General features: G+C 38.0%; 1 protein-coding gene across 10 annotated transcripts in view; it reads right to left on the bottom strand.

The window, feature by feature from the left end:
• Positions 1-27,593, bottom strand: part of RBMS3 (RNA binding motif single stranded interacting protein 3) — a 718,572-nt gene that overhangs the window by 91,326 nt on the left and 599,653 nt on the right. For 8 of the 10 annotated variants that reach the window (XM_061195214.1, XM_061195213.1, XM_061195218.1 and 5 more), the window contains 3 exons: positions 25,591-25,637; positions 12,844-12,940; positions 10,573-10,623 (listed from right to left, as the gene is read on the bottom strand). In XM_061195214.1, the coding sequence (XP_061051197.1) occupies positions 10,573-10,623; positions 12,844-12,940; positions 25,591-25,637 (195 nt within the window). The remainder of the gene's footprint in view (positions 1-10,572; positions 10,624-12,843; positions 12,941-25,590; positions 25,638-27,593) is intronic. The other 2 variants (XM_061195220.1, XM_061195221.1) reach the window with 1 other exon arrangement.

Genomic DNA, 27,593 nt, shown 5'->3' with positions numbered 1-27,593 from the left:
TGTTCTTGAGAATTATGGCACAAACTACAGATAATCTTGCAGCCCCCTTTAATGAGGAAGAAAAACAGCTTTATCTGGATGATACTCTGTCAGATGGCATAATTTTCATAAAATCCTGGCTGAGGTGAAGGAAATTTGAAAGACTAAACAAGCCCAATTCTAACCAATTAGATTTCCTAAGTGGCACGGTTGTATCAAGTTAGGTCATGAGAAACTTATATATCTGAAAAATCTTAATTTAGCTGCTCTAGACATTTCATCACAAAATTGAAAGTTAACATTTGCTTGGTTTTTATTGAGAGTTAATAAACTAAATGGCCACATTTATTATCTCAGCATGTAAAACTGCTAAGACACTGAGTTGGGAGATAACATTATACCATTATAATTTTTTTTCTAGAATATAGTAGCAGAAAAAGAAAAAAAAATTCTCTCCCTGGCCTTATGATATGTTTCCTTTTATCAGAGAAAGAAACAGTATAACCAGTTTTTGGTTTTTTTTTTTCTTTTTAGCCATTTGGCCTTGGCTTCTAAAAACTCAAGATGAAATTTGAATACTCCATTATAGTAAATTACCCATAGACAGCCTAAAGTTTTAATACATTTATTTCCTCTGCTATATGACATGTGTTCCTTTTTGCTTAACTGTCTTTTTCAGTGTGTCTTTAATTGTAAGTAACCTCAGCTCTTTTCTAAGAGTGGGCAAGGTAGAAATCCTTATTACTCATTCTCCTTGGTTATGGAAGGGGGTGGATATCTCATTTTTATTCAAATGAATCTCAATATCAAAAGAAAGAGATTTGCTGGTAGAAAATTAGGTCACACAGGAAGTAGAAGAACTAAACTTGCTCAGATATCAAACTGTACAAATTTTTCCAAATTCGTTCTTTTATTTGATCTGAGAAGTGTTTTCCTATATCATAGTGAAAATGAGGGTTGATGCTTTTCCTAACAAGTAGATCTACTGATTTTTCAGGTTTTTAAGAAGGAAAAGAAGATGGAGAAGAGATTGGCAAGAATCACCTTCACTATATACAGCCTTTGCCTATAATGATCACCCATGGCCAACAACTGCATAAATATATTGCAAACACTGCATTCTGGAGCTTCATAATGGACAAACGAAATTTTACAAATCCTTTCCAAATTTCCCAGAAAGTGATGAGAGCAGAGATTAGGGAACAAATACACTTGGTGAATAACACAGTTTGCTTAAGCTCTTATAAGCAAAACTATAACTGAAAAGCAATTGGACTTCTACATTATGAACACAGAAGTATTTTTCCTAAGTTGTTTTGAACAAACCTGTTGACTGTCAATGACAAGATTTAATAATCAAATATACAAAGACAAATTTGATAGCAGCATCAATTTCCCTTAAATGTTAGGCTTGGATTCAAAGAGGATACACCCTTTTGCTTTCCTCAGAAACTCTGTCAGCATCCTTGTCTAACAGAAGCTGGTTTCTTGTAGCGTATCAATATTTGCCAAAGCAGAAATAACCTATGCAGTGTAGTCCATCAACAAATATTTAGTTAGCACCTAATCTGTGCCAGAAAATAAATGAAAAGGGAGAGATACTGTGAATTATATGTGATAAGCTCTCAAATAGTAAAATTATACTCCATTTGAGAAAGAACTAGTCAAATGCCTCTGGATAAAGTATCGATTACCTATCTATGTATCTTCCTATCTATCTATATCTATCTATCTAACTATCTAATCTATCATCACTATCTATTGATCTATTTTGTGAATATTACCTGATTAACTTGTTTTTCTTGTGTGATTAATAAATTACTCTGAAAATTATTCCCAAGAGGAAATTTAAAAAATTTTCTGTTCTAAGATGACATCATTAGAAAATGCCTCCCAAATTGATTCCACTGCAGACAAAATGAAATGAAAAACAAAACAAAAGGCAAACAAAAACCCCTCATGTAGACATATAAGTCCTGCTATTTTATCTTAGCGCATCAACCCTCTCACTTTATCGTTTGAATAACTAAACAATGAAGCATTTGGGACAGTCAAGTGATGAGACACTACGCACTCTCCGGCCTCTGAGGAGGGTGGGTATCCCACTTCCAATTGGGGTGCTCAGAGACTGGACCTAAGACAGCCCAATGCAGAAAGTACAGTGATTATTTTATGACACCCAAGTGATATTAAACACATGCCCTGCATATTTCACTCAACTCTGAGTGGAGAGCTTGTGAAAGGTCTGGTGTAAGGCTTTGTCCGTAGGTGTGGGCACATCTCTAGGAGAAGATGCCGTGTTGAATGGGATGATACGACAGCCCTAATTCATGATTAAGTGACACCTTCTGTGTCATCACTGTTGAAGGTCACACAGATGCCATGTTCATGGCAGACGCAGCATTAGAGGCACCTGATAGCCTTTGGAAATTCCTTGCCATCTCAGACGCTCACCAGCTGTAACACGCGGTATATAAACCAAAGCCTTGGCTGTGAGCTGGTGTTTGCTTAGAATACCCTTCCTGCCTGACATCCACAACTCTGCCTGAAAAACTCCTTTATTTTTCAAAGCCAAGTTCAGGAGTTACCTCCTCTGTGAAGCCTGCTCTTACTCCTTTACTCCCTGGCACAATGAATAACTCCACCCTCTTTACCAGTTCTACACTTTGCACACATTTTCCCTGCTACCCATAGCTGAATATATTATAAGCATTTATTTTCTAACAGGGAGTTTGAACAAGAGAGAAGCAAACAATATTAAAACAGGGAGAAAATGTGAGTGCAAGTCCTACCTTTGGTAAATATTCCTCTTAGGCAGTAGAAGAGAAAAGTTTGAAGGCACTTTACTAGTATTTGTATTAGGATTTTGACAAATATTGACAAAGTAAATCGTGTAACTTCTTACATTTGTTACTGAAGCTAAAATGATGTCTCTTTTTTCAAAGCATACTTGATTAGATCATATGTGACTCTGTATCTATTACATCCCCTCCCCCAACCTGGTGCATCTTAATTATTGGCTTAATAAAACCTAAGCTAGTCAACACAATAAACCATGACCCTAAATTGTAAACATACCACCTAGGTAGAAATACCTGGGCTCTCCAGGGCTAACCCAGCAAAGATTAATCTTTAAAGCAAAATAAGGTGTCCCCATGACATTCTGAGGGGCAAGAAATAGTGAATAATATCTTTTAATATTTAGAAATACTCTCAATATTTGAACTCGCTCATTACCATTTGTTTAATGAATATCCACATACTTCACAAAACTGTTAAGGTCATATATAAAGATAAATAAAATAAACATTTTATTCCAGTGTGCTACAAAAGAACAAATAGTTCCATAGATTATCTGTACACTAATCCTCAATCCTTCACTGATTTCATAAGTAGTTTCTGTTGCCCTGGTAGCATTTATAAAATAAATGATTTACCCTATCGCAATATGATTGTGTTGCCCTGGTAACTGGCTGTTTTCTAGAAAGTCTGACATGGATTTTATTTTAGCTACATACTTGCTTTCTCTAGAGATAATCCATAGAAAATAGGGCTTTAATAGATTCGATAAATTTGTATCCTATGTTTACAACATATTTAATCATATTTCATATGCTAAGTAGCTCTTAAGGATGTAATGTTGTTAACACCTTTACAAAGGAACTCGCAAATTCTGGTTTACTGATGATGCCGTGACAAAGAAATTCTAAGTGCTATCTAAGGACACACTGGGGGTGATGTACCATTGGAACTTTATCTCTTAGTACCTTGTCAATCTTATGTTCAGAATGACGCACCTTCAGTTCTAAAAAGTAATACACTGTTCCTTGACCTATTCTTTCTCTTTAAAGGTCCATATTAAAATAACATAAAATTGCATGGCAAAAGGCAGGTGATATGCACACATTTGGATTTATAAAGACTCCACATTCACCGCTTATTCTCACCACTCCTGTGCTTAGAAGGCAGGGATCTTAGACATCGGGAAACGTTCTCTCCAAGAAACTTTCAGAAGCTCTACTTGAAAGATGACTGTTACCTCCAAAAATAATTCCATGGATATAAAAAGAGGCTGCGCACCGCAGTGAAGAGTAGCCCCCGCTCACCGCAACTAGAGAAAGCCCGCGCACAGCAACAAAGACCCAACGCAGACAAAATAAATAAATTAATTAAAAAAAAAAAAAAAGAGGCTGTGCATGATGACATTTTCATAATGCAGCCAAATTGAAAAGTTTTGTCCATTCATGACTGATTCATCCATGACGCCCCTGGAAATTGTGACTTTTTCACACACATCAGTGACATAATTTAGCCTTTCTATTTTATATTTTCCAAAGTAAGCCTAAATTCTAGACAACAGCATTGGGACCACCAAGCTAATAAAAAATGTATAGGAAAGTGTGCCAGATTTGATGAATAAAAGTTGTATTTCAATAGACCACAATTTACCTTTCCAACCAAATCTCTCCCTAACACAAACAATTCACTTAATGCAGGCTACCTGCCTCGCTGCCCCCTGAAATAATCTGAGGACCCCCTCAGTACTTTTGGTGTGTTATTTTCACTGAAAATGCCCTCCTTCTTTTTCTTTATCCCCATCAACCCCACCCATCCTTTAAGTTCATGCTTTCATCTCGGTTCTCCCATGTCCTTAGCTGTCCATAGATACTTTGTCATTTTCAGTGTTATATAAATGCTAAGCATTTCACACCTTTTCTGCTGTAGATTTTTAATTGAATCATTCTACACATATAATAATTATCTCCACAGAGAGATTATGTGCCTTGAGGACAAACTGTTTCTTTCTTACTCTATCTCATTTCCAGCAATACCTAGAAGAATATTCTGTGCATATTTAATGCTCAAGAATATTTGTTTATTATTTGTTGATTTTTTTTTTTCATTGAACTCAATGTTCTCAGTTTCTTGAAATGAAGAGTCGACGTCTGGTATAACTAAGGGCCCAGGAAAAGACTTAATCAAGTGACCATTTCAAGGAGAAAAAGATACCTTCACTCTCATGTTCATTGCAGAATTATTCACAATAGCCAAGATATGGAACAATTTAAGTCTCCTCCAATGGATGAATGGAACAAGAAAGTGTGACATATATATGTGTGTGTATGTTATGTGTGTGTGTGTATACTGGAATATTATTCAGCTGCAAAAAGAAGGACTCCTACCATTTGTGACAACATGGATGACCTTGAGAGCATTATGCAAAGTGAAATAATCCAGATAGAGAAAGACAAATACTACATGGTACCACTTACATGTGGAATCTAGGGAAAGACAAAAATAGTCAGACTCATAGAAACAGAGAAGAAAGTGGTTGCTAAGGGCTGGGGGTGTGGTGGGGAGTACAAATTTTCAGCTATAAGATAAATAAGATGTGAGAAGCTAATGTAAATCATGGTGACTATAGTTGATAACACCATATTGGATAATTGAAATTTGCTAAGAGAGTAGAACTTAAATGTTAAGGTATCGAAGAGACTTTCTGTGGAAGTGGTCTTCTTTGTATTTACTTTACCCCAGGAGTATATTTATAGGGAGGTGACACCCAAATGAAGTTGTTCCTTCTAAATTTACTCTCACATATTTTTTTAAATTCTCTTCTGGTAGAAATAGTATAAATGGGCTAGAGTTACTCCTTTGTGTTTGCTAGTTACTTAAAAAAGATTTGGCCTGTAGATCTATATCCACCAGGTAAACTCCTTACATAGCAAACACACTTTGTCTTTGTTTGGTACTTTGACAATGATACTTACAGAGAATTTTTGCTCAGTTCAGCGGTTGGAATAAAATGATAGTATCTGAAAACTTTGCTTTCTGAACAGAATTCTAATGACTTAAATGTTCTTTCCAAATTTGGTGATGTGTTTTAGGAAAAACATGCCTGCAAATTTGGAGAACAAGGCCCCTAAAATTAAGCCTTAGGTCTTACCTACCTGCAGGTAAAGAATGACCAAATCAAGTATTCTGGGGCTTTTTTGAACTTTTTCTTTTGTTGTAGAGGGAAAGTTTATATTGACTGTTTAGCTATAAATGTAAGGTTTATTCATCATAAGTCGTAATTTAGCCATGCATAGCAACAAATCATCCAATGATTCCATAAGAGCATCTTGCATTTCTTAGAATCCTGTAGTTAGATAACTTATTTGTAATTAAGTAAAAATGAAAGTTGACCTTTCTCCTTGAGAATAATTAATGCTAACCACATGAAGAACAGAAGATTTATGATTCACATGAGCCTAAATAAAATTTAAGAGAATTGAACTCTACTTCTTCTTGGGAACTATCATCTTTTCTCCCTGTCAGTACAGATGTAACAAAATACCTGACATATCATAACACGGGGATTTCAATTGTGCATTCATATGAGATTCCAGTGTGACAAGCTGCCACACAGAGTAGATATTTAGTGCCATCCGTCCTCTATTGAAATCCTGTCAGTCCCACCTTACTCTTCCCCCTCCCCGTGTCCTCAAGTCCATTCTCAGATAGCTAGTGGGAAGCAGCCACATAGCACAGGAGATCAGCTTGGTGCTTTGTAACCACATAGAAGGGTGGGATAGGGAGGGTGGGAGGGAGAAGCAAGAGGGAGGGGATATGGGGATATATGTATACATATAGCTGATTCACTTTGTTATAAAGCAGAAACTAACACACCATTGTAAAGCAATTATACTCCAATAAAGATGTTAAAAAAAAAAAATCCTGTCTGTGTTGTGGTGAGATTTCAGGGTTTAGGACAGAACCCTGCACTGGGAAACAGCAACACGTACCCAATTGCATTGGCAACATCAGCAAAGAGTGAATTCCTGATTTAGTCTCACAGTGCTCTCTTTCAGTGAACAAAAAATGGGGGGTTTGACCTGATAAAGCCCCAGAGTCAGACAACTGACAGAGAACGGTTTCCTTGCAGAAACACCAGTACGAGAGATATGACCAAGGCAAGGAGAATTTTATCCCCTCTTCCTTAAAAGTGAAAAGCCTCTCAGAGTTTTCTTCTAAGTTTACAAAAAAGTGCATTGCACACAACTCAGAAATTTCAATCTGCAAAGAAGCAAACCTAAACAACTAACTTCAGCTTTACGCTTATGCTGTTTTTCTCTCGTCCTTTTACTAACTCCCCTCCCTTCTTTCCATCAGTTCATGTCTCTCTTATAGATCATTACCCCTCCCTAGTAGGGAAAGATTAGAGGCACTGTGCTCTACTTTAAGATTTGAATGAAGCACTGTTTTCTCTTCAGATAGAAGCCTGGTTGAGACCCTGGGGCCCTCGAGTCGAGCCTAAAAAGAACCTGAAGGGCTCTGGCTGCAGTGTAGGAGTCCGTGTGATTCAGTGATGGGGGAAGCATGCCTTTGCACCCTATACACAAAGAGCTTATCTGTGCAATTTTCTCAAAATAGTGGAAGAGAAAACATGAGAAAGGAGAAAAGTTGTAAGCAAATCATTATTATGGGCAATATATTGGAGATGTGTAGCTATGGACACCTTGAATTTATTTGTAAAGTAGGTTCCAGTTACTGACATACAAGAGGTACCCAATGGGCCTTTATTTTTTATTTTCATTATTTTTATTATAGGTGTTGAAAGATTTAGGAAGTAAATGAGATAAACACCAATCTAAGCAATTTATCTTATTTATAGCCATAGAAGCTATCTCCACCAAACTCATTAGGGAAGTATGCTAAATAAGCAATATGAATGTGGTAGAAATGGGTGGTTATTGCTTTTTCTCAACTTCTTCCTATACCAACACTCATTTTATATAATTGGGCTAATCTCAAGCACAATGTGCAGTCATCTACTCATATAACTGAATAATGATAACAGTAATTTACTGAGTGTTTGCTATTTGTCTGGCATTATTTTAAGAGCTTTAAAGCCTTGCTTCATTTCATGAACCAAAACCATAATAATTTAGTCATGATTATATCCATATTACAGTTGAGAAAACTGTGGCTCAGAAAGTTTAATTGCCCAAAGTCCTATAACAGAAAGGGTTTCCTCTCTCAAAGAGCCTAACCAAGAATCCATGCTATTGGGACTTTCCTGGTGGTGCAGTGGTTAAGAATCCACCTGCCAATGCAGGGGACATGGGTTTGATCCCTAGTCTGGGAAGATCCCACATGCTGCAGAGCAACTAAGCCCATGCACCACAACTACTGAGCCCACGTGCTACAACTACTGAAGCCCGTGCTCAGCAACAAAAGAAGCCACTGCAATGAGAAGCCCGTGCACTGCAACGAAGGGTAGCCCCCACTCGCTGCAACTAGAGAAAGCCCACGTGCAGCAATGAAGACCCAACGCAGCCAAAAAAAAAAAAAAAGAATCCATGCTATTAATCACCAAGTCATTCATTCCTTCCCTTCAGATCTAGGTATTTTATTTCTCCATCCGGGATTGCCTAACTATTTTTATGTTTTAGTATCACAGAGTGATTAATTTAACCAACCCCACTTTGATGATGAAACTAAGACCAGTTGGGTAAAGGTTCTTTATACAATAAAGACAACCAACAAAACTGTTACAGGGAAACGACTGATGCTACAAATTGTGTTTCCATGATGCGGTTTAGCCAATTTTTTCATGTTAAAGATAACAAGGTGATGGGTGGCCCAGCCACTCCTTTCCCCAGGAATCTGTTCCAGCCACAAGCATTACATCTTAAGGGGGGGTGACCTAAGCTCAAACATCATGCAGAGTCTAGTCAGGGGAAGTGAAAAGATATTAGGGAGCAGAAGCCATCGCAAGAAAGATCCTGGTGGGGGACAAATGAACACACACACACACACACACACAACTATTGCTAGGGGAAGATATACAAGAAATAATACATCCAAAAAATGGGTGAAGCTGGTCTGGGGAGGAGGAGGAGCTAATAAAACATTTAGCTAAGGCCCTGAGTGACAGTCAGAAAAAAACACATACAAATATCTTCCCATCTCCTCACAGCTCCAGAAGTACTGTGGAATCTTACATATTTTGGTATCTGGAAAAATATTCAGATTTTGCCAGATATGCATTCCTTTAGGCCACGATGAGATGATGCTTGACCTCAGCGTGAGGACTAAGCTAGCCTCAATGCTCTTTAAACACACACATTATTTTTTTAGAAGGTAGTTGTTTCCATCTATTGAATTCTACCTCACAACTTGGACAGAAAAGAAGAGCCTGGATTCATTGCGTGTTGGTCTGATTTACACAACACAGATCAGATGAACTCAGGAAGCCCCCAAGGTATGTGAATAAGAGTAAATATGGGGATCTGCAGAATAGGGTCTAAAGTTCTGCTCTAGTAAGCTACATATATTTTATTCTTTAAATAAAAAGCAAACTATCAAAACACTAGGAGCAACATGGAGTGTTCCTTATTTTTTAAGAAAATGGACAAAGCTCAAATATGAAAGCCAGGTGCTGTGATCCTTTGAGTCCAGGAAATAGATGTCTGTGTATTTAACTCCCTGGTTTTTAATATGTGCTACCTTATTTATATTTAGCTTTGAAAAGGGTTAAAATGTAGCACTGCTTCTTCTTTGAACAACTAATACATTCAATAATAAGGATTAATGATAATAATAAGGTATAGTATGTCATACTTCAAACACTGTTTTCACATATTCTCTCTGTTTTGATCCTCCCCAAAGCCATGTTAAGTATAGTGACAGAAAAGGAAACAAAGTTACAGATTTGAACATACCCAGAAGAGTACACCAGAGACCCTGTCACACAACTTTCTGTTGGGGATCTTTCCCCTATCCCACACTCCCATGAGTATAGTGCTCTTGAAATCTCCCTGGCTAGTACTTCTATAGAGCTCAAAAACATGGAAGACCTCGACAAAGATACATGGAATCAATAGCCTTCAGCCTGGATTCTAATGGAATAGGTAATATTTTTCCCCTTGGGACTAACGTAATATTGTACCACAAAATGGGAAAGCTAGCTAGTAGAAAATAGAGTTTGAATATTTTGGGAAGAAATTTTCCACTAAAAGAAGAAGAGAATGGCTCTAGTTAGTTAACATAAAAGTCATCTACCAACCTTGCTATCTATTATCTATCCGCATCTATTAGTAGACAAATACCTTCCTATTTCAAATATACTGCTTTGAGTCAACACCTAGCCATGATACGCAAAATCGTTCCCAAAGCACACCCAACTGCATCTGAAGAAAACAAAGCATAACAGGAGGAGAAGGACAACAGAAAGGCTTTCCTCCTATAATGGATTTAACTGTCCAGAGTTCACAATTCTGCATGAAGTAGACATTCCCCTTTCATAACAAATGGTAGACAGCAACATGAGAGTTTGATTGCTATTTCCTCCAATCAAGTTTTTTCTCTTCCTCCCTCTCTCTCTCTCTTCCTCTCTCAACTCTGTTTGTCTCCATCACTATCACTCTCTCTATCTACTGTACACACTTCTATAGAATTTCAGGAACAGCTTTGTATCTGGAAAATAGGGCTGCCAGAAAGAGGCATGGAATAGAACAAAAGCTTTACCCCAAAGCTTCTATGCATTACAAAAGCTTGCACTCGGATAATAGAAACATCGAGCCTCAGGTGACTGAGAACACTTACTGTTGGTTGCATAACGTATGGCGGATGAGGCATCCATGAAGTACTCTGGACCTATGCATCAAACAGCATTTATTAGAAGAAAGCAATCACAGAGAGAACTCGGTTCTTGCGTTCAGTGGAGTCACACTAGGTCATAAGAAAGTGGAGTCCACCTGACTTACAGCGAATCAGTGCTCAAAACTAAGGGTACAAAGGAAATACTTGGACCTGATTCATTTGGTCCCTGAAACATGGTACAATGTAAAGCAAATTCCTACTTCCCTAGAGCTGGCTGTAGTGCCCACATGGGCCAGGCTGGGCCATGGAGCACATTTGGAGGCTTCAGGAATCTCCTGTTTGTAGGTCAACTTCCGGGAAGACCTGGGCGAATAAGGAAGGAGGCATTACTTAGCATGACTGCTAAGACTTCCTCTTTTTCTGTCATTGGTTCTAACTTCATATTCTCAAGTGATCCCATCTTGGAAATAAATCCAAGTGGTAAAAGTTGGGGAAAGAATTAGAGAGATCAACCAGAAATTTGGGGGAATGTTTTGGGTTAAACCCAAGTTAAGCAAGTCTGTGATTTTTCTCTCTCAAGGTAATTGGTATGGCAAATAAAAATGAGTATATGAGCCAGCCAAGTGTTCTGAATGTTCCCCATCAGCCAAATGAGAAAGTCAGCTTCTAAGAGCTGATTGTGACATTGAGAGCCCTGAAGATTTTGTTTTCAATATACTCACATCAATGAAATTGCCAATGAACTTTAGATTTAAAAAAAAAAAAAAAAAAAAGAAGTGGTGAAAAGCAAGAATCAACAACATAGGAAATTGCTCTAATTCCTTTTTTGAGAAAAGAGAGCCAGAGTTAAATTCCACTTATGAGCCCTCCCAAAAGAAATGACTGTTCTGTGGAGATTTTATTCATGTCACCAAAGTGCTCTACAATGGAGCTCAATGGGTGGTCTTGGCTGAAACAGAGGCCAAGATTAGAAAAAATGGGTAAAAACCAAAATACACACATTACAATCAGGCAGGCCTGTAGAAAGAACAAAAACTGAACAGCATCTGCACTTAGCCTCATGGGTCCCAAGGAAAGGCAATTAAGAAATCAGCCATTCTGAGACCCTCTAATGCAATTCACACAAAAGTCTATTCCGCTCACCCGACAGGTATCAAGAATCTAAGTGCAGACACAGAATGAGAATGATCTGCTTTGGGGGGAATCAGTTAAGGAAAAAAGTGCATAGTCTCAAGCATGATGCTCTGACAGCTGGGACCTCCTGATATGACGTATGTAGTGGATGAATAATGTGAAACTTCACTGAATTTGTAGCAATCAGCAACATTAGTTTTCCCTGTTGTAAACCCCCCACCCACCCACCATCTGCACAATATAGGGAAACACACGCAGGCACACACTCGCACTCTTGCTCTTTCTTTCTCTCTCCAAAGCTTTAAACAGTGACACTCGACACTCTAGGTAGCATTCATAGGCATTTTTTTCTAATTTGAATTAGAAGAATTCTCTGAAGAACTACATGAGATAAAGAGAAGCAGGGAGAAATATCATATCTTTGATGACTCAAAGGAATAAGATAAGGAGCACTGTTTGAGGGAGAAGGATGGCTATTTCAATCCACCTGTGGACTTAGCATTACTAACTGGCTACAACATCTGGTTTAGGACACACACTGAGTCTCAGATTTTCTTGTGTTTCAACATATGGAACCCCCGAGGTCTCTTTTGGCCTCTTTGGAACTGAGAATGAAGTAAGAGGAGGAAGTTAGGAATTACTTTTACCCCTTTGATAATCTTCCCTATTTCTTGGAGCAAATGATTTTGCATCTATCCATGTAGCTTTCCATGGATACACAGAACGATTGTGACAAAATGAGATGACAATGATACAATATCCTGGAGGGCGTGCAGGGAGTTGCCAGAAATGTGTTCTCAGAAAAGATACCCTAGGGAGCAACAACCAAAATAACAGACAACACACAAAATAACCTCTCAGTGGTAAGAAAGCTGCACTAATGTTGGCTGGAAAGTAGCAAAATCATGAAAACTCAGCAGGAAGAATGGAAAGCTCGGTGGATTTTTATCATTCAGTGAAACAGATGCAAACAAGCCCTTGAAAGTGTAGGCTCAATGGATAGTTTAAGTATTATGACATTAAGATATGACTAAAGGGAAGACAACTTAAAACAAAAATCCTACTGTGTCCCTTTTGCCTTGATCTAGTCTGTTCCTGGCAAGAAAGGTTTCCCGGGAGGTGCAGGTAAACCGGACATACCTGGTATGTGGAGACAGGGGAAGCAGCAATGAATGGCGTGATGGGTGTCTGTGGAATCATGCGGTTGGTTGCAATACTGTACGGTGAAGAATAAAATCTGCAAACAGAAAAACAAAAAGAAGATTCATAGATTCATGAAGCTGATGCACGCCTGGCTGCTAACCAAACGCTACCACGCACGTCTGGAGAAGACAGAGTTCCACCCTCATGTTGCCCATCAACTGTTAACAGGATCATGCAGGAGATTGATGGTCTTTGATTCCACAAGAAATAAGTTGTTCTGAATAAAATGACAATTTTGAGTCCTCTTATAAAATTGGCTGCACAAAAATCTCTTAGGCCAGGTGAGTGTAATAGTATGTTTAACCAATAAAAGAGAAAAGCCATGGGCATTGTTTCTAAAGCTCCTTGAAAGAAAGGCAAAACCATAGCACCAAGCTTTATAAAGGTGGCTGGTGTTACACAGACAGAAATTGCATCTATCCCTTCATTCAAGAAAGAGGATCAGCTTCTAGAGAGTTCTGGATAATTTGTGTTAGGCATGAATCCATGCCCTCAGGCAGAAACCAAGCTAAGTACTTTCTTTCTCCATGAAAAGAGGACAATTTGTGGACAATTTAGGTCTAGGTGAGGAAAGGAATCTTTTCTGGATTCAGTCAGGGCACTGATGAAGATTCTGGACCTATGTGATATACCTCTGTACATGCTGTAAAAAGCACTGAGTTTTCTAGTCCTCCAGGGTCCTTCATTGAACAATTATAGAATAATACTGGGCAAGATCAGAGCTTCACAAATCAGAGGAGGGATGATCCTTCTGGAGATCTATTAAAGGACAGCTTTAATAGAGATCTATTAAAGGGTATCAATAACACTTACAGGCCATCTCTGCTCAGACTATACCCTGGAGTCCACAAGTTACCTAATGCTCAAATTCTTCAGCATAATTTTAAATCATGTTTTTTTTCTTTATGTCTCACTGGTAAGGGAAAGGCTAGAGTGACCAGCCACACATCGTGCAGACAAAACCAGGTGGGCTGTGATGGAGTATTTCACTGATATCAGGATAGATTGGGAAAATGCCTCTCAGGGATCATGGAATCATTACTTCACTTTGCCATACTCTTAGCAAAAGTCAATTACTACTTTTAATTTAGTTTCTTTCTTTCTTTCTTTCTTTCTTTCTTTTTTTTAAATAGTATGACTGAGGTTGGAGTTTTGGAGACAAAAGCTTCATCATCTCTCAGGGGTCATTGATATTTTGAATAGAGGATCTCATGGGTCACCTTTCTAAAGAAGCATTCCATGAGAACCCCATTGAGTGTAGGGGGGTTGGATTTCAAGGTTGCCAGGTTTCAAAGAGTAAATTCTTTAAGCTTAGATCCTATACAAGTCTTCAAGCAAGGATTGGGGAACTAGAGTCTTAAACTGATCTAGCTCTCAACAAGGATTATAAGGTCATAGTCTTTTGGTTAAAAAAGATGTAGCTGAAAAAATTACACCATTACACATTGCATCCTCCTTACTATCCATACCTATACCTACAATACCTCTAAAATTTTAGAAAAAAAGAATATTGACTATATACTCATTAAAATGGCCAAATTAAAAAAAAAAAGACAATCAGAGCTGTCAAGGATTCAGAGAAAGTGGAACTCTTTCATTGTTGGTGAAGATAAAGGATGATACAGCCCTTTTAGAAAACAGTTTGGCAGTTTCTTATAAAGTTAAACATATACATAGCATATAACCCAACTATCCCACTGGTACATAGTAACTGAAGATAAATGAAAACTTGAGTTCACACAAAAACCTTAATGCAAATATTTATAGCAGCTTTATTTAATACTTGCTAAAAACTGGAAACAAGCCAAATATCCTTCAATTGAATTAATAAACTGTGGTCCATCCATACACTGGGATGCTACTAAACAATTAAAAGGAAAGAACTACTGATATATTTAACATGGTGAATCTTAAGTAAATTATGCTAAATGAAAGAAGTCAAACTCAAAAGACTCTATATTTCATATCCATTTATATAATACTATGGAAAATGCAAAACTTTAAAGACCGAAAATAAATAATGGATGCCAAAGGCTGGGATTGGGGGAAGAGTCTGAGTGCACAGACACCTGAGGGAATTTTGGAAAGTGATGTAACTGTTCTATATCTTCATTGCTTGGTGGTTCCACAACTGTGTGCTTGTCAGACCTCATAGAATTGTACACTCTTAAGAGTGAATATATACTCAATATAAATTACAGTTAATAAATCTGACTTTAAAGTCAATTACTATGTAAGAAAACATCCATCCTTCCACTTTAAAAAATGTATTGAACATTTACTATGTATACCAAAGATGGGTAGGACATTCCTTTGAGTTTTTCTATTTAAGCATTTAAATTGAATCTTATCTATACATTAACCAGCCTAAAGCTGGTCAATGGCTTTCCGTTGCAATGAGAACAAAATTTGAATTCCTCATATTGACGAGCACAATCAGGCTATTGCCCACCTCTCTCCCCAGAGCCAACTAGGATCCAACCACATTGACCTTCTTCTGTCACATGAGCCTGTCATTCTCACTCTCATCTTGGGCCACTACACTTACAATTCTCTCTACCTGGAATGGTTATTTCCCCAAATCACCCTGGAACTATCATCTCTTTCTCATTATTGGTCTCACTCAACTTTCCCAACTTTTCAGAGGTCTGTAGCTAAAGTAGCAACCACCATCTCTGCCCCAATTGTTCTCTATTCCTTTCCTCTATTTTTTTTTCATTGTTCTTATCACTATCTGAACTAGTAATTTTTAAAAATGTCTTTATATATGCTATGGACTGAATGTTTGTGTCCCTTTAAAATTCATATATTGAAGTCCTAATTTCCAAAGTGGCTATATGTGGAGATGGAGCCTCTAAGGAAGAAACTAATGTTAAATGAGCTCATGAGGGTGGGGCCCTAACCTCATAGGGTTAGTGTCCTTATAAGAAGAGGCATTAGAGTGCTTGCTCTCTCTATCCACATGCTCACATGGAGGAAAGGCCATGTGAGGACATAATGAGAAAGCAGCCTTGTAAAAGCCAGGAACTAAATCCCAAACTAAATCAGCCAGACCCTGATCTTGGACTTCCAGCCTCCAGAACTGTGAGAAAATATATTTCTGTTGTTTAAAGCCACACAATCAATGGCATTTTGTTACAGCAGTCAAGTTGACTAATGGAATGTATTTATTGATTATTTCTCCCTCTAGAATGTCAGCTTCAAGAGAGTTGAGGACACCTTGACTTTGTTGCCTAGAACAGAGCCTGGGACATAGTAAATACAGGCAGACCTCATTTTATTGTGCTTTGCTGTATTACACTTCACAGATATTGCAACTTTTACAAATTGAAGGTTTGTGGCAACCCTGCATTGTCAGATGATGCTTAGCATTTTTTAGCAATGAAATATTTTAAATTGATGTATGTACATTGTTTTTTTAGACATAATGCTTTGCACACTTAACAGACTACAGTCTAGTCCAAACATAACTTCTATATGCACTGGGAAATTTTAAAAAATTGTGTGACTCATTTTATTGAGATATCTGCTTTATTGCAGTGGTCTGGAACTGAACCCACAATATCTCCAAGGTACGTCTTGCTTAATACCTGTAGGTTGAATGAATGAATAAATGAATGCAGAGCGGTTTAGAGAGATAAGTAGTGATTACAGTAGAGGCCGCCAGTGTCAAATCGGTGGGGGCACAGAAGATGGCTTCTGTTCAAATGGGAAGCTGAGAGGTGAGAACCCAGAGAAAATTGGCTGGCATCACATATCTGTAAATGCTCAGTGGGAGCTTAAACTAATGCCTGTTTTCTAAGCATGCAAAGGTACTGACAACCAGGGAAAACAGACCTTTTCTACAAAAATCATGGTTTGCATTAAAAAAAATAAAACGCTTTAGGTCTTATGTTTGACAGATTTTATTTATGAGTCAGTGAACAGAAAGACTTATTTGGGGCTCATAATAACATAGCAGGTACTCATGACCACTCCACAAACGGCCCTCTTCATTCACCATGCAAGTTTCTGAGAAACCCAGTTTCAGCCTCTTGTACCAACAGAGCGAATCATGCGTCACATTTTAGAGTGGCTGGTTTATTTTGCGAAATGTAGCAATTGTCATATTAAAAATGAAAGCAGTAAGGATAGGATGGACTGGCAAAGTTTACAGGAAATTTTATGGGAAAAACAGCAGAAACATAAAGAAAACAGCCAAGTAAATGGATACTAACAAAGGGCACCCTTGGGGGAAATTTTCAGGCATTTTTGTTCTGTCTGCTCTAATCCTATCCATCAAACAAGAATATTTCATACTTCCCAGCAAGTTCCAGTACTGCCCCTCAAATCAGAGAGTCATTTAGAACAGAAAATGTACTGAGAAGATCAGACTCAGCACACTGTCTTGATCCCCTAATTCTGGTATTCTGAAATAGGCTCTCCCCAAATCCAAACATAAACCGGATGAATTCACAGGAAACCTTTGCTTAAACCATGACAGGAGAGGCTATTATTGAATCTGAAGCTTAAAGGCACCATATCTAAAGAAAATTCACCTAGCCAGACTCCAAAGAGAGAACTGCAGAATGAATTTCCCAATCTCTTCACTTTTTCTCAATCCCTGCCATGTATCCTTCATGGTTTAAAAACACTCTCACATGGCCATCACATTTAAAAAGAAGAAGAAAGAAAGAAAGAACATCCAAATAAATACTTCAAGAATAGGTGTCCTGTTTTGGGGGAACAGGAAAGATGAAATTGACAGCACTTTTTGGCCATACTAACAAAGCTAAGGTCATTCTAAACATGTGACTTTATGTTTTCGTATCTGGTTATTTATGCATTATGCCTTGCAAATGTTATTATAGAAAACTGGGAATGAATTTTTAGCTAACCATTTTTCTGGGAAGAGTTTACTCCCCTAAGGTTTTTCTTTGCCAAAATGTACATAGTGAATCCACAAGTGTATGACAAGTATTCCTTTTCTACCTTGTTCTAAACTAAAAGGGATTTTGCTCCCCAGGGGACATTTGGCAGGATCTGGAGATATTTTTGGTTGTCACAACTGGGTCAGGGGGCTGCTACTGGTATCTGTTTGGTAGAGGTCTGGGATGCTGCTAAATACAGTACAGCTCCCACCCAAAAAATGATCTGGTCCAAAATGTCACTAGTGTCAAGGTTGAGAAACTTTTGCAGGAATGTGAACTAGTCATCTCTGGAGAGGTTTCCCATGAACAAAATTCCAAATGCCAAAGGGGCTAAACAGGTTAATTAAGCATGATCTATCTGTAGAACTCTAAGCCAGCCTCTGAAAAAAGTAATATTTTTAAGGAATGCAAAGGGTTATTTGGTTTTCTGGCATGTAAAGCAAGTGGGCTCCAGAAGTCCAGAAAATGGAAGTCTAGGTCACTAATAGGACATTATTTTGCCTGCAGAAAAGTCATCTTCAGGGGATTTGGCAGTCAGTAGTAATATGGTGAAATCTTATTTCACTGACAATAAAAATAACATGAATATATCAATAACCCCAGGGTAGGACTTTTTTAATGCAGAAAACCACACACAGTCCTATTTGCCCACTGAAATAAACAGCCCTGCCTTGTCTTTCATGTCCATAGGCAATTTTGTTGGAGTCAGAACCACAAATACTATCCTCAGGGCAACACTATAGCACAAGATTAATAAGTTATTGGTCATTTTTATTGTAATGCCAACGTATCCTTCACATTAGATTCCTTTCCTAGTGTAATAAGATAAGGTTTCTGTATCACTTAATATCAAATGCCCATATAAAACAGCTGGCAAACCAAGGCTACAGAAAACATTTTTTTTTCACATCTCTCCCAAGAATCCATTTTCTTCAAATAAAACAATCCAAAAGGCTTTTACACAGCAGCCCTTAGTGAAAAGAGCACAGGAAAGATGCGATTTTGACTATGGGGGAGGAATTATTTCCCACCTCCCATGCTCATAGTTGGAAGTGATGGAATTTCATACTGGACAGTTAAAAAAGCAATAGGGCAATAGTAATAAAAATTATAGAGTTATGCCAGATAGCTCCAAAAGAAGAATGGACATTTTTATTTTCCTAAGTTAGCCTATAGTAAAAAGTACCAAGCGTTTTACTTTTCCATTGTGACCCAGAAATTTCTTCACTGTAACCTTCAAAGCCTTAGATAAAAGTGACATTGAATTAATTTTTTTAAAGTGATAATTTGGGTAGATTCAAGCAGATGACACAACTGACATTTTTTACTGCCTACATGCAAACAGCTCAGATACACCATGGTCCATGTTTACAAGTGTTTGTTCTTCATTAGAGAAATATCAAGCTTAATTTGGGAGTACTTATTTCAGTTTTATGTTGCTGTATTCAGGTTGAGGTTATGGAATTCACAACATTTAACTGTTGACACAATTGAGCTACCAGCTATCCCCCAGACACATATTTGGATTTGATACTCAGAAACCCCTATGGCTGAGTGCAGTTAAGGGATGCCATATGTTCTTTTTTTTTCTAAATTGAAGTATAGTTGATTTACAATGTTGTGTTAATATCTGCTGTACAGCAAAGTGATTCAGTTATAGATATATATATATATGTATACACACACACACACATTCTTTTCCATTATGGTTTATTGCAGGATATTGAATATAGTTCCCTGTGCTATACAGTAGGACCTTGTTGTTTATCCCTTCTATATATAATAGTTTGCATCTGCTCACCCCAAACTGCATAGGGTTGCCATATGATCCAGCAATCCCACTTCTGGGTATATATCCAGACAAAACTATGATTCAAAAAGATAAAATATGATCTTTAGTGGTGACATGGCACATCTCCAAGAGGACAAGCTCATGTCACTGTTCCATCAAGAAGCCTTCAGAATCCCTCATTAGAATGTAACTGCCTTTTCTCTGTAGTCCTATGACATTAATTTTCTTTATTTTTCTTTGTGAAAAGAATAGTAAAATATAAACAGTGAAAAATAAGTCTCCTTCTCACCCCTACTTCTCGGTACTCTGTTGGCTCTCCCCAGAGAACCACTGTCACCATGTCTTGTGTATTCTTTCAGAAATATTTTATACATATAAAAGTTAATACATACATAAATCTCATAGCACTTTGTGCTTCTGTCACAATACTACTTGCATTGTATCTAGAATTTGCATGCGTGCCCATTGTTCCTGACAGGATGGGAAATATTTTTTTTCAAATTTGCATCACCAGAATGATTTTAAATGGTACAATAGATAAGTATTCAAATGATAAAATTTGTTGATCTGAGTCAGCATTAAGCGACCTTTAACAATATTAACTGGATTGGAGTCAGCTGCAACTGTATCTTTGGATACATTTGTTCTACATAAAATGGGACCAGTTTCTTCTCTACAGCAATAAATATTTATCTCTCTGATAGGTTACCGCTCTCTGAGTTAGGTTTGCCTACTGGATCGAATACAGCAATGTAATTAGGAGTAAATACTTGACTCTGGACATTCATGTTCCATTCCTTCATATGCTAAGTGAATTTTCTAAATCAGGTTCCCCACTTCAAAGAGGTACATGCTGACAATAACTCAAGGAACATTTGTGGTTATTGAGGAAACACAATGTGGTTATTTTGGCATCTTAACATCCATAGAAATGACTATTCTTCTACTCTCCATTATTTAAATGTTACCATATAAGGCAATAAAACCAAAGATGAAAAAAACATTTTAAAAACCATCCACATGAAGAAATATCAAGTGAATAAGGTTAGTGAGCTACAATCTTCCGATCTCTTCCATTTCATGAAATAAAGTTTCTACCTTCTTGGTACCAACAACACAATGGATAGTCTAAGCCTTCCGAAATTCCATTCTTAACCCAGGACATGAGAAACTCATGGCAGTTTGGCTCCTTTGGGTGAAACTGCAGGTTGCATTTAAGTAGGATCAAAACAGAAATAGAGATACAGACGTTGAGAACAAACGTATGGATACCAAGGCGGGGGGGGTGGGGTGGGATGAATTGGGAGATGGGAATTGACATATGTACACTATTGATACTATGTATAAAATAGATAACTAATGAGAACCTACTGTATAGCACAGGGAACTACTCAATGCTCTGCGGTGACCCAAATGAGAAGGAAATCCAAAAAGGAGGGGATATATGTATACGTATAGCTGATTCAATTTGCTGTACTGTGTAAACTAACACAATACTGTAAAGCAACTATACTCCAATAAAAAAAATAATAAAGAGGATCAGGTTTGGGTGTTACATGGGGACAGAGTGGCTTGATGCCAGGAAGGGGAATGGTTTCCCTAATGCCACCTTGCTGGAGCCAAGCAGACGTCATCAGTCACATTTTCTGTTTCTGATTTGGCATTCACAGTACTAAGTTAAACAGTTTGTAAAGATGAATAAGACATGGAACCTGACTTCAGAGTTAATAGTCCATCAAGGAAATAAATATGATGTCAACAGCTACATGATAAAAAGACCGTCAGTGTATCATGGTCACATGAAATGTAGTGTAACAATAGTGTCAATATTGACAATGAAGATCACATTGTGCCATGCAGGGGTCCTTTGATCCTTACAAACTCTTATGAAAAGGTACTGTTACTATCATCTCCACAGAGGAGGAAACTAAAGCACAAACAACTTGCCCATGTCTGGTAAATGAAAGAATTTGGATGTGCAACTGGGCAGGCTGGTTTTGGAGTCTGAACTCCTAACCACTGCTTAAACTGTGTCTCTTACGATTAATTGTGTAATTAGCTCTGCCTGGTATGATTTAATGGTGTTCTTTATTTTATTTATTTATTATTTTATTTAGCTGCATAGGGTTTTCATTGCTGTGCGTGGGCTTTCTCTATTTGCGTCAAGTGGGGGCTACTCTTCATTGTGGTGTGCGGGCTTCTCATTGCAGTGGCTTCCCTTGTTGCAGAGCATGGGCTCTAGGCGCACGGGCTTCAGTATTTGTGGCATGCGGGCTCAGTAGTTGTGGCTTGCGGGCTCTAGAGCACAGGCTCAGTAGTTGTGGCACGCGGGCTTAGTTGCTCCACAGCATGTGGGATCTTCCCAGACCAGGGCTCGATTCTTAACCACTGCACCACCAGGGAAGTCCCTAATGGTGTTCTTTAAATGAGAGCAGTGAAAGAAAGAAAGAAGGAAAGAAGGAAGAAAGGGACGGAGGGAGGGAGGGAGGAAAGAAGGGAGGAAGGAAGGAATTAGGAAGGAAGGAAGGAAGGAAGAATATCACCATTCTCTCCAGGCAGAGAGAATTCCATGAGCAACAAGACACACGGGTTAAAGTAGCTTGGGATGCTCTGAGAATCAAAGAAGGTCCAGTTCAGTTGCAGAAACCAAATCATGGAGTTCTTTTTGTGCCATTCTTGGAAGTTTGAGTTCTGTTCTGCAGTTAGTGAAGTCCACATAATACATTAAACCAGGCAGGTAGATGATTACTGATTGCTTTTTGCTTTAAAAAATTATTCAAAAAGCAATGTGAAAATGGTTTGGAGGTCAGTTATGTTAGAAGCAAGTAAAAGCTTAGTACAGGTAGGGAATGGTGATTGAATAAACTCAACCAGTGGCAGGGAGGCAGAGCTGGGTTGAAGATACAGTTCAAAGACAGACGGAGTAAGTTTTAAGGACCAATTTTATTATAAAGAATGTTTTAGGAGAGAATACCCAGAGAACTGGAATTTATGGCTTAAATGGCTTTAGAGTGTATTTTTTAAAAAGGAACAAGTCATTTGATCTTGTTTTTCATTTGATTTGGTTTGTATGATGAAAGATTGATGAAGATAATGACCTCACTTTGGGACAAAGCTATCCAGGAGCAGCACCTAATGCAGTTAGACACACAGGTGGTTTTTTTTGCATCTAGTTATGAACTTGAAGTATGGACTTGGGAGTCTTCAGTTCCTAAAAGCAGGAGGAGTGGATGAGATCAACTGGAGAGAACACAGAGTGAGAAAAGACTAAACCCTGAGAAAGATTAATAAAAGTGGGCAGAAGAGGAGGAATCTGCAGACACCAAGTGAGCAGTGCAAGGGGAGAGCAAGGAGGATCAGCAAAGGATGGAGTCGTGAAATCTAAGAAATAAGAAATTTTCATGAAGCTGTAAATGGTAACAATAACAACAACAACAACAGAAAGTCAAATGATGCAAGACCTCAAACAGTATAAGGACTAAGAATGCGTCAGTTACAACTGACAAATTTGGAGATCACTGGAGACACCAGCAGGGAAAATTCCAGTCAAGTCTGAGACCAGAATTCACACTTTAACAGGCTTAATTAGAGACAATATGGAAAGACAGTGTGTATAGAAAACTGGGGTTCTTTACCAGTGAAAAGAAGGCTAAAATAGTGTGGTCACTAGAAGTGATCTCATGGGCAGAAAAGGATTGTTTTGCTTCTACCTTCTTTATAGGTGGGAGAGACTCGAGTATTTTACAGGCTGAAAGGAATATTCAGTAGACAAGACAGTATTGAAGACAGGGACTGCTGGATGATACAAAGTTCTTTATCAGATGACAGGAGATAAAATAAAGGAGATGGCATTCTCAGCATCTTAACTACAATTTGTTTCCTGAGGGAAATATTCATTGTTGTAAATGTCTAAGTGGACAGTGGAGAGGATGAACCACTTCTGCAACTGTTGAAATAGTTCAAAGGATAGAATGTTATACTGTTACTATAAGGTACAAAGACGTCACAGAAGGCAGACGTATGTACTTGCGGTCGACCTCTATACGGTATAGACGGTGACCTGGGAAGGGAGACATGCTCCCTGCGTGCTAGGCAGTCCTCACTGCCTCTAATACGGCACCACCCAAAGTTCACTTTGGGCTGCTCAGATTGCAGGCTGAAATCTCAATTTTCTTCTCCGTAGGTTTGTAATGGATCAGGATGAAAACTTGGAAAGTTAGGTCTTTGGGAAAACAAATTCAGATTTTAAATTGTGCACTGGAAAGATGACTAACTAAAGCAAAGCATTCACTCACTCCAGTCCAGACCTAGGTCACTGGGGCATCTCCAATCCTTGACCTAGAGCCTTGGTCAAGAAGATCTTTATAATAAACAGATAGATACATAGTACAGATAGGTAGATGATTCATATATTCATATACCCATATACATGTATGGAAACATGAACAGTTGTTGAATCTAGTTAATAAACTTATAGGTATTCATTCAATTATTATTTCTACTTTCTAGTGTGCAAATAAATTTCTAATTGTAATTACATGTATTTTTACATGTATTAGACTCTGAAACCATGTGCCATTAAATTACAAATATAAAATACTTGGTACTTAGTATGTGTTCAACAAATGTCATTCCCTTACATTATAATACTTGTTTTCTGTCACTGTTGCTGAGCATATAATGCCTTATTCTGTGCCTTCTGAGTTAACTATTTTATCTTCCCAACTATACAGTACGATTCTAGAGGACTTTATTTCATGTCTTTACATCTTGTCTTTTGTTCTTCTGACCACCAAGTTTAAAGTGCCTTGTTGGAAATAAGAGAAGGCTTATTGGATAAATGAAAGGATATTCTTAAGTTTCACTCCAGAGAAGTTTTAATCAACAAAGGACAAAGGAATAGACTCTTACGCTAGACTACCAACCGTGTTGACTCGTTCATGGAAGGATAGACCATGAGTTTCTTGAGGGCAAAGCCCTTGTCTTTTGTTGTTTTTTGAAACCTATACAGCATAGTACTGTGCTTGGCAGACTCATTGGATGTTTATTGAATGAGCAAATAAATGACCCCCGGAATCAATAACTATAAAAATAAGAGGGAGCTAAACATTTTCTACATCCCACAGGTGTTCATTAGATGCAGCTGACTAAATAGAAAAATGGAGTTTAATTCCTTCTATCCTCTAAGTTGATCTTAAATGAGACCTTCATTCTGATTGATTCTTTAATGAGACTGAAAGACAGAAAACTGAAAGCCATGGAGAAATCTAAGATAAAAGATTGTGAAAATAAAAATAATACTTATTCTTCGGTTTGTTGGCCCATTGCAGGACGGCCAAAGTAAAGAAAAGAAATTGCGAAGTAAGAAGAAAGTTTCAACCAAAGAATATTCAGAATGACAGAATTTTAGAGAGGCCAGATCGTGTAGCTTAAGTCTGATTTTTCAGAGGAGAATTTTAGGCTATGTGACTTGTTCTAAGTAAGAGGCTGCAAGTTTCCAGGTGCTTATTACAATGAAGAATGAAAATGCAATCACCAAGCTATTAACTTGACTCTGTCCGTTACCCTTCCCCTGATAGCCAGAAGGCAAAAGTGGAAGCATTATTAATGTCAAAATGGACCTGGGCACATGCTAAAATTACCGAAATCTAAACTCTAGAGTTATTAGTAGGAGCGACACTCTTACCGTAGAGATACACGGACACTTCTCCCAGACCGGTCTATCTACATACACCCCCCTTCAAATCCTACTCCTTACTCTTTCTCAGATGAGAAAGGGAGAGACAGAATGTGGGCAGAAGCATTGTGAGAATGGGTGACATGGGGGGTGCCATGAAATAAGAGTCACTCACAGGAAGAAAAAAATACAATGATGAGAAAGGTTTAAAACAAAAAGACAGATTTGAATATTTTTCTTCAGTACTGATTTCAGAGTTCAAAGATACCTTAGCAATTAAAATAGAGAAAATGTAGTCTACTTACCCATTCTGTATGGCAGCTGTGGGGTCATAGGTCAGAGCCATGCCAGCCTGTATATGGGGGGAAGAGGGGAGAAAATGGATCTTAACATTTTTATGGTGGTGTCCAAAGCATTCAGTACACACCATGCTTTTATCTTTACTTTCTATGACTTAAGTTTACTTTATCCTATATATTTCTCCTCCCTTACTACCAAGACTAGCATTTTTACTATCTGAACACCAGAATCCACCAGTGAGTTAGGGAGTTTATATTATATATACAGACAAACCAAAGAACAATGCAGTTTGGATGATTTGCATTTCTAATTCATAAGCCATGCACTGTCTAATCTGGTATCCTTATAATTTCTCACTATTTTCAAGAATACCTATTGTATATCTCATGGCATGAAAAAAGGGAAAGGATAGATGCTGGGGTCAGAGTAAAAATAAAAGCTACTTAAAACGCATTTGACCTTTTAGAAGAAAATGTTAAGAAACATTTATTTTAAAATATTGCATGCCTCAGGGGTGTCTAGGCAATGAATCACAGAGTGCTGTCCAATACTTGCTAGTACCTGTCCCACTATGAGTGTAGAAAGGGAAGGATGTGATGGAAATTCTAGGCCTTGTGGCTAATAAGGAGGTGGTTTAGTTTTGTTTCTAAGAATAAAACCACCACTGAAAAATTACATTTCTGTAACTGGCAGTTGTTGCAGAAAAGAATATCAACTTGATGATCGCTGACTGACATCCTACCTCCTTTCATACACATCATCGTATTTCATCCTCACAAGGACCCTATGAAGTAGACAGGAGAAATATTTCCTCCATTTGATAGATGCAGACACGGAAACTTGGAGGGATCAAGTGACTTGGTTAAGGTCACATGTGTGGAGGCAGAACCAGATTCCAACCCAGACCAGCCGTGACATTGACTAGGATTTTGAATGAGCCCCGAAGATCATTTCTCTGTGGCTGCATGGGTCTACCACCCTTTGTTTTCCAGACCTGTCAGCCTGGTTATTGCTTGTGAGCAGAAACAGAAATAGAATGAAACAAAGCTGACTAGGTTGTCTTTAGGTTGGATTTTTTTCTTTTTTGAAACTTAAAAATAAATTAGTCCAATGTCAACCTCCTGGCTCGATAATGCACTATTATTATATAAGATGTAACCATTGGGAGAGAAAGGGTGCTGGGTAAATAGGACCTCCCTGTACATATCTTTTGCAATTTCCTGTGAATATATAATTATTTCAAAATAATAAGTAAGAAAAAATAAATTAGCTTTAGTAAGAAAAAAATAAGAAAAAAATAAATTGACTTTTGTAGAGGATAAGGAAAACCATAAAAACTTTAGAGACAATAAAAAAGAGCTTTCATGTTTGAGTTTTTTTCCAGTGTGATTGAAGGTGGTTTTCCTGATAAGCTCATTTAATTCCTCAGTTTTAACACATAACTGAAATGAAAATTCTCAGGCTTTCTAAGATAGGGCCTGAAGTCCAGGATGGCCTGCTACATTCAAGCTTACATGCATTGTTTTCCCTAAACAGTAATTTAAAAATTATTATTAAGATTGGTATGAGGAACAAAACTGTAGAGCCATCTATAAATGAAACTGGCATACAGGGAACACACATAATTGAAACGAAGTTTGCAAACAAAGCTGAGATGGAGATGCACTGAGAACACAGGCTTAATGATAACTGCCCATCACTCATGTTAAAGAAATACAATATGATAATGTGACAAGCTGGGGTCTGGAAAATGAGAATAGAAGAGTGGAAATGAAGACAGATTACTTTCCCCCCATGGGAGAAGCAAAGGTAGTGATGTCAAAGCACATAGATTCTAAGTCTAAATTCTTCCCTGGATGGGGTCTCTGCCATGTGACAAACGGGAGGCTGATCCGAGGCCAAAGACTCCCCAGGAGGGACATGTCCAGGCGGGACTCCATGGTTCTGGGTCCTGGAGAGGGCAGCTGGAAAAGCTGTCCATCTGGGATGAGATTTCCCTCTTAGGAAC

Source organism: Eubalaena glacialis, chromosome 7 (genome assembly GCF_028564815.1).
Source record: "Eubalaena glacialis isolate mEubGla1 chromosome 7, mEubGla1.1.hap2.+ XY, whole genome shotgun sequence".
In the NCBI taxonomy this organism is placed as follows: domain Eukaryota; kingdom Metazoa; phylum Chordata; class Mammalia; order Artiodactyla; family Balaenidae; genus Eubalaena; species Eubalaena glacialis.
Note: the sequence above shows the minus strand (reverse complement) of the source record. Positions and strands in the feature narration are given on the sequence as shown.